The 6,774-nt window shown below is 44.4% G+C and overlaps 5 protein-coding genes across 5 annotated transcripts; 2 read left to right on the top strand and 3 right to left on the bottom strand.

Annotated features, from left to right (window-relative positions):
• The first annotated feature begins 52 nt into the window (after window positions 1-52).
• Window positions 53-1,694, top strand: LOC125769074 (DNA repair protein RAD51 homolog 4). The gene has a single exon (XM_049437504.1). The coding sequence runs from the start codon at window positions 664-666 to the stop codon at window positions 1,651-1,653; it is 990 nt and encodes a 329-aa protein (XP_049293461.1). The 5' UTR covers window positions 53-663; the 3' UTR covers window positions 1,654-1,694.
• Window positions 1,666-2,741, bottom strand: LOC125769080 (uncharacterized). The gene is made up of 2 exons (XM_049437513.1): window positions 2,381-2,741; window positions 1,666-2,311 (listed from the first exon to the last, which is right to left on the bottom strand). The coding sequence occupies exons 1-2, from the start codon at window positions 2,518-2,520 to the stop codon at window positions 1,840-1,842; spliced, it is 612 nt and encodes a 203-aa protein (XP_049293470.1). The 5' UTR covers window positions 2,521-2,741; the 3' UTR covers window positions 1,666-1,839.
• Window positions 2,742-2,853: 112 nt separating this feature from the next.
• Window positions 2,854-4,270, top strand: LOC125769075 (deoxyribonuclease TATDN1). The gene is made up of 4 exons (XM_049437505.1): window positions 2,854-3,073; window positions 3,138-3,317; window positions 3,422-4,019; window positions 4,088-4,270. Exons 1-4 carry the CDS (start codon window positions 3,025-3,027, stop codon window positions 4,200-4,202), a joined length of 942 nt encoding a protein of 313 aa, XP_049293462.1. The 5' UTR covers window positions 2,854-3,024; the 3' UTR covers window positions 4,203-4,270.
• On the bottom strand, window positions 4,060-5,186 carry LOC125769081 (protein SGT1 homolog). The gene is made up of 2 exons (XM_049437514.1): window positions 4,647-5,186; window positions 4,060-4,545 (listed from the first exon to the last, which is right to left on the bottom strand). The coding sequence occupies exons 1-2, from the start codon at window positions 5,007-5,009 to the stop codon at window positions 4,357-4,359; spliced, it is 552 nt and encodes a 183-aa protein (XP_049293471.1). The 5' UTR covers window positions 5,010-5,186; the 3' UTR covers window positions 4,060-4,356.
• A 185-nt stretch (window positions 5,187-5,371) lies between these two features.
• LOC125769076 (deubiquitinase OTUD6B) lies at window positions 5,372-6,659 on the bottom strand. Its single transcript, XM_049437506.1, has one exon. It carries the CDS (start codon window positions 6,323-6,325, stop codon window positions 5,429-5,431), a length of 897 nt encoding a protein of 298 aa, XP_049293463.1. The 5' UTR covers window positions 6,326-6,659; the 3' UTR covers window positions 5,372-5,428.
• Window positions 6,660-6,774: the final 115 nt, after the last annotated feature.

Genomic DNA, 6,774 nt, shown 5'->3' with positions numbered 1-6,774 from the left:
TAGTGCTGTTATAGATGTGGGTTCAATACTCCACCCAGTTCGTTGTCACAGCCAAAATGGTGGATATTTTGTAAATTTGATGTAGTATTCAATTAAATTAGAATATCAGCTTTATATTCGTTACAGAAATTGTTATAAAACGTAACGTAATGTAGTTTCAAGTACAGCAAGATTTGGATGCATTCCTATCCGGGAGTACAATGTGTCCTTTCCATATCCATTATTCAAAAGTTATCGTTTTTTGGTTGAACAATAGCCCCGGCTACATACGACGTTTCCATTTATATTTCGGCGGGGTTTGCATGAAATTTAAAAGAAAAACTTGATGAATATTACTGTTGAAATGGAATGAAATGAGTAGATTTCTTTGAGGGCACTTATCCCGCCTGCAGTTTGAAACATGCTGATTATATTCTTGTAAAGTGTGTTGACTGCATTCAAATACGATCATGCTTCTCATTCAAATGTAAGTCTTGATTCAATTTATTTACTGAATGCTTAAACTTTAACGTTAATCTCCTGCTGCTATTTATTTTTCTTTAATCCCGATTAGGTCGCACAGGCACCTTTATTTTTACGCTTTGTTTTGATTCCTTGACGCCTGATACAATCAGCGAGCGATCAGCAAAACATAACATCTATTGCATTCCAATTTGTACCCTGATGGCGGCCACACAATTAACCGCCGATTTGCATCCTCTGCTGACTGAGTACGTGATTAAAAAGTTGCAAAAGAATCGTCTCACCACGGTGTACAGTTTTGTGAAGGTCGAGGTAGAACAACTGATAAAGATCACCAATCTTCCCGCCGAAAGTATCGTTTTGGTGAAAAATCAACTAATCGATCGTTTCGGCGGCCACTGTCGGAATGCACAGGCGCACGCAGCTCAACCTACCGTCCGGTTGGGCACGGGAATAAGCGCAATAGACGCGTTAATACAGGGAGGACTAATACCTGGCCACATTTACGAGTTCTGCGGAGAATCTGGTAGTGGCAAAACATTGCTCTGTATGACGATCGCTGCCAGTGTGGCGCTGGAACGCTATTCAGTGTATTACATCGACACAAAGTGTGACTTTTCCGGTCGTAAGATGCAACAGATACTGGACCGGAATGGGCAGCGTAAGCTTTCCGAGCAGGAACTGGGTCATACTATGGCACGGATTAAAGTGGAACGTATATTCTCGCCGGAACTGTTGGTACAGGTAGTGGAAGAGTTAGCCACTGGAAAACATCTGGAGGAAGGGACAAATCTCAAGCTACTCATAATCGATTCGTTGCCATCGCTGTGGTACCTGTATCAAGATTCCACCAGCTCCGCTGAGCCTTTAGGGCTGCTGACAAAGTTAATTTGCTCACTGCGCAAGCTGGCCGCGCAGCACGCCGTTGCAATAGGGTTGGTTAATCTGGCCGTCCGAGTGGTTGAAGAAATGGCAGGTAACACAGCGGAGGTGAAACGAAAGCTCTGCCCCAATGGAAGCTACCCAGCACTGGGACGCTACTGGGAAAGTGCCCCCGGTACAAGACTGTTGCTGGAGCGGTACGAAAATCAACCCGAATCGATTGTCCGCGCAGTACAAGTGTGGAAAAGCAATTATCTACGGTCGGGAGACAGAACGTTCGTTCGGATGACGGGTTCAGGCGTTCGATGAAGAAGAGCACAGTTTGGCGAAAGAAAATAAAAATGTCTATTTCTAATCGGAGCGTTCCGATAGGACTGTAAATAAAATCGCACCTCTAGCTAATATCTTACACAAGCCGCTAAACATAAAACAATACACGACCATTGATTTGTAATGTGTGTGCTCTACAATGACTCCGGCCTGTTTGGTCCGGTACTATTTAAGCATCCCGTATTTTTCCTTGTGATACATTTTGAGTACCTTCCTTGGCGGTACCAAGTCTCGGCTTAAACCGGGACGTTTCTTCCTGTCCGGTGGAAACGGTTTCTTCACCATTATCGTCGCAGATTCGGTGTCCGCGTTGTTCGTCGCCGCATCCTGTTCATCGTTTTCACTGCCACCCTCCGTAGGTAACTCTTTGCGCAGTATCAAATCGGAATCGTGCGCAAAGTTGCATTTGCTGCCAAATCGGCAGCGACCCTTCTTATAGCTCCAGCACACTTTACGCTTCTGTTCTGCTGCATTCGCTTCCGGATCGACCATCTTTACGTGCTTTTCCAGACTGGCCAGCTTGGCTTCTTCTGCCTCACGGAACGGATTGCTAAAAACGCTTCCCGGAATAATGCGACTCGAACCGGACTGGAGCATAGAGCGGGCGCTGGGTAGTGGTGCCGATTGGTCAACCGTTCTAAAATAATGTACATTCGAAATTGTACGTTCAAGCTGTGAAAGCGAAACGTTGGTTTTTGGTGCTTACAAATGACTGGTTTGCTGTTTGAAGGTGGATTCATTCGGTGGATGATTTTGTTGTGATCGCTGTCCCCCCGTACTATCATCCGATGTATCGGACGAGGACGACTCTTCACTATCGCCATAATCTGCTACCAGTGAAAACATTGCGCAAAAATTATCATTTGCGGCAAATGTTTCCAAAATTCCGCGGGTGCCCGTCCCCGGCAGGAGTACGCGCGTAGCGTTTATCGGTTTACTTTACGTAAGCAGAGCGTCCCGTGTTGGTGTTCTTTTTATTGCGATTTTTATGTTTTATTTCGCTTTAATTACAAACAAACGCGAATTGTTGATGTTTTCCTCGCTTTTGACAGCTGAGCGTTACGCACGACGGATGGGAAAACTTATCGTTTTTCTTTGCTAACGCATGCGGTTGATCGATTTAGCAGGCGTTATTTTTTCATATTTATCATCGCAATTTCGCGAATTTTTATTTAAAGAAAAACAAAATAAATCCTTCATATTTTGCAAAATAATTGAAGAAAATATAAAACGAAAATTTGTTGGGAATAAAGGTGCACAATTCTTTATTATTAGCAACCTTTCCCACTATGCCCGACTTGACAAATCGCACAGCATGAATACAAACAGGAAAAACACAAAACTTTATGTATGAAGCGATTGATAGTGCGGAATATTTGCAGCATGATGAAGTTTATCGGTAAGCATAATCGGTGGGCAAAATAATTTCTTGTTTGAGCTTCATTTGCTAACCATTGTTTTAGATATTGGAGCAAACCTGACCGATCCTATGTACCAAGGGATCTACAACGGATCGGCAAAACATGAACCCGATCTGTGCCATGTGTTGCAGCGTAGCTGGACCGGTGGATTGGAAAAAATAATCGTGACGGTAGGAACACTTTCCGACTGCGAGCCAACGTTTGAGATCGTCCAGAATGATGGTGAGGAAGCTTAAAATCCTTTCGACGTGCGTAACTCGATCGTAATTAAAACATCGGTTTCTTTACTTCCCATGACTCTCCTTCTCTCTATCGGCTAAATCAAGAAAGGCTCTTTGCTACCGTAGGCTGCCATCCGACACGTTGTGGTGAATTCGTTTCAGATCCTGAAGCGTATTTTAAATCGCTTTGCCATCAGATAGAGGAACACCGTGATAAGGTTGTTGCGATCGGAGAATGTGGTCTCGATTACGATCGTTTGCATTTCTGTGAGAAAGATGCCCAGCTGCAGTACTTCGAGAAGCAGCTAGAGTTGGCCGCAAAGTACGATTTGCCACTGTTTCTGCATTGCCGTAATGCGCACGACGATTTCATCGACATCTTGCAGCGTAATTTGGACCAACTGCCTAGGCGTGGCGTGGTGCACACGTTCGATGGTACACTGGAGGCTGCGAAAACATTGATAGCGCATGGGTTTGCCATCGGCATAAACGGTTGTTCGTTGAAGACGGAAGAAAACCTTAAAGTCGCAGCGCAAATCCCAGACGAGTGGATCATGGTGGAAACGGATAGTCCCTGGTGCGAGATACGGCCATCCCATGCCGGATCGAAGCATGTGAAAAGCAAATATCCTACCGTGAAAAAGAAGGAAAAGTGGGAACCATGCTCGCTTATTGCCGGTCGATGTGAACCGGTAATGATAAGGTAACTGTTGCTTTCTTTCACGTTTCACCAGAAACACATGTTTTTAATTTTGTAATTTCTATTTCTAGCCAAGTACTGGAAGTGCTTGCAGGTATCAAAGGAAAGCCAGCGGTCGAGCTTGCCGATCAGTACTACAAAAACACACTTAAAATGTTCTTTCCAAAGCGGGCAGCGTACAGTTAGGGCAATAATTTTGGATTGCACTCGTGGCCACATCAGAGATTAAATTAATATGAGCATACACACTTCAATTCGGGTGAGGAAACAATCGAAAAAAAGTGCTTATCGTTTACGAAGCGATGAAAGAAAAACGGTTTCGGTTGCCAATCGGTATTGCCTATTCCCACTTTTTAAATTCACACCCATCCGGTGGTCTAACTTGTACCGGTTTGGCACCAACTTCCGCCCAGTTGGTACTGAGCACGGTGCCGCCCGATTCGTAGTAAGACTTCATCATCGCCTTCCGCGTGTCCTCGCTGGCATCGGCAAAAATCTTTTTGAACAGTGCGCTGACGTCGTCCTTCGTCTAAAATTAGTATGACAAACGTGAGAGAGAGAGAGGTTAAAAACAATGCGGAACAAAATACACGGAACGGGTGTAAACATTGCGTATGAAACCACACTTGCCTCATCATCATTTTCGATTTCCTTCGATATCTTATCCCAATCGTGCAATTTCTTTGTGGCTGCAGCGGTCGATGTAGATTGTGGCTCTTCGGTTGATACCTTCCGTTCTAGTGCTTCCCAACGCTGGGCGATAAGTTTGGCGAGCTTTATTTCCACCTTGCTTGGGGTTGCTTTGTGTACACTCTGCTCAACGTTGATCGGATTCCAAAGATTTAGCGCAATCGGTTCAATACCGTCGGCCTGCAGGGTGAGCGTGTTTTGCTCCAACTGGACGGAGTAGTTCTTTTCGGAAGCATTTTTTAACAAAACCGTCACCGTGACGGCAGTATCTGTTTGATACCAGTCGTATTTTACCTTTGCCATTTGGTTCGTATATGTTTGTTTCGCACGCACTTACTAGACGAACGGATAGAACTGGCCTAATTAGTCACTGTTGTTTCCCGTGCGTATTTTGATCGAACAGCTGCTGCTACTGAACAGGGAAACGTTTTGTATTTTCTAGAACCTGTTTTTTTGGTGCACTTGGTGCGACATGACAGCGACTATTTGTGTTTTTTTCAATTGACAGTTTAAACGATAAGTTTTTTTACATGGACAAGAAAACAAACATTCGAGAATGTTTTGAATTTTCTTAACAAGAAAATACCCCCAAATAAGACCTATTCAGTTCAAAGCGGACAATTTGTGGTTGTGCGATCGAATAAGGAAAAGAACTCAACAGTAAATTTGACCGGTTGATTGACACCATTACTATATATTTAGTTATGTTACTGTTTAACATTTCAATCGTCTTCTTCACGCACTGCCGGTGGCATTGGTTTGGTAGAATTATAATGCTCTCCCAGACGATACATGTGCCGATGGTACGTTAGTACCAGCTTCCGATTAGTGCTCTCTTCCTCTCCGTGTACGGTCGCCGGACCGGTAGCCTGTATGACTTCGATCGGACACTTCAAGCTGGTAGATAGGGCCTTAATTTCAATCTCTCCACCCCATGCCTTTGTAGCCCGAACTTGATGGCAGTATTTATCAAATTCTTCCGCACTCAGCATATCTCCTGTGTCTGGATGGCTCATGTAACATATCATGACGTCCCGGTTAGCTTCTATGTAGTCCGCAGCCATACTGCGCAGCTCCGGAACACTGTACGAACCGATTCCCAGCTCGGTAAGCTGATGGTTGATCGCATTGTACAGACAATCGCCATCGGCCGGAACGGCATGGGCTAGCATGCCACGTTTGATAAGAATTTCGTTGATACGATTGTTTTCCAAGATTCGTGGTGAGCTTTTCTGCAACAGTGCTTGCTCCTCCTTGATCTGAGCATCGCGCTCTCGATTGTCCTGTGCTTTTTTGTCTCTTCGGCGTTGCGCTTTCGAGAGCCGAGGTTCCTCCTTTTCTGTACCGGCATTAGATTCTTCCTTTGGTTCACCATTACCTTCCGGCTGGTTCGATGAGGGCTCGGGTGCGTCCGAAAGGTTTAAGCGATTCAGTTCTTCCGCATGCCGTTGCTCTATTTCCTGCTCCAGATTCGCGATCTCGTCCTGAATTTCTTTCTTTTTCTTTTTGTCCACCTTCATCTTCTTCATCGATTGTATTTTGCACTGCAGTTCCTTCTTTTCCTTACGGTGGCGGGCCATCACCTCCTCCCGGTCTGTTTCTGGCAGTGGGTCGCTCATGTTGGGGCAGTTACACACAGATCGGATCGGAAGTGGCTTGACCGTTTCCTGTCGCAATGCTACTCGATGTAGCTACTATTTCTTCGTTCTTGCAGCCGGTAACCACGGTCTAGTGATGAATGCGTTCCACAGCGCTATAGTACACCCGAGTTAACATGATCAACTAATTCTATTTCTGCCCATCATCTTTATTAAACCTATGAAAGAGGAAGTTATTTTACTGACTTTATAAAGTGTTTTTCAACAATAATACTATCGGAAAAGGAAATGTTTGGTACACAGCTGGGAGAGAAAATCTACACAACATGACAACAAACGCATTGTGTTGGAGGTTTGACACAAAAACGATCAAAAGACACAACTAGGTCCAATGGAAATGATTTGATCGCACAATTTGCTGATAATTTGAAAGAAATTAGAGAGGAAAAATTCTTCTATTATTTTTTCGT

The sequence above is a fragment of the Anopheles funestus genome, chromosome 3RL (genome assembly GCF_943734845.2).
Source record: "Anopheles funestus chromosome 3RL, idAnoFuneDA-416_04, whole genome shotgun sequence".
NCBI lineage: Eukaryota > Metazoa > Arthropoda > Insecta > Diptera > Culicidae > Anopheles > Anopheles funestus.
Note: the sequence above shows the minus strand (reverse complement) of the source record. Positions and strands in the feature narration are given on the sequence as shown.

Bases quoted from the DNA above. Each gene is read 5' to 3' on its own strand.
- LOC125769074 (XM_049437504.1), top strand. From the start codon at position 664: ATGGCGGCCACACAATTAACCGCCGATTTGCATCCTCTGCTGACTGAG.
- LOC125769080 (XM_049437513.1), bottom strand. From the start codon at position 2,520: ATGTTTTCACTGGTAGCAGATTATGGCGATAGTGAAGAGTCGTCCTCG. The intron at 2,312-2,380 runs GTAAGCACCAAA...ACATTATTTTAG, and splicing joins AAACAGCAAACCAGTCATTT to AACGGTTGACCAATCGGCAC.
- LOC125769075 (XM_049437505.1), top strand. From the start codon at position 3,025: ATGAAGCGATTGATAGTGCGGAATATTTGCAGCATGATGAAGTTTATC. The intron at 3,318-3,421 runs GTGAGGAAGCTT...GGCTAAATCAAG, and splicing joins TGAGATCGTCCAGAATGATG to AAAGGCTCTTTGCTACCGTA. The intron at 4,020-4,087 runs GTAACTGTTGCT...TTCTATTTCTAG, and splicing joins TGTGAACCGGTAATGATAAG to CCAAGTACTGGAAGTGCTTG.
- LOC125769081 (XM_049437514.1), bottom strand. From the start codon at position 5,009: ATGGCAAAGGTAAAATACGACTGGTATCAAACAGATACTGCCGTCACG. The intron at 4,546-4,646 runs GCAAGTGTGGTT...TACTAATTTTAG, and splicing joins AAATCGAAAATGATGATGAG to ACGAAGGACGACGTCAGCGC.
- LOC125769076 (XM_049437506.1), bottom strand. From the start codon at position 6,325: ATGAGCGACCCACTGCCAGAAACAGACCGGGAGGAGGTGATGGCCCGC.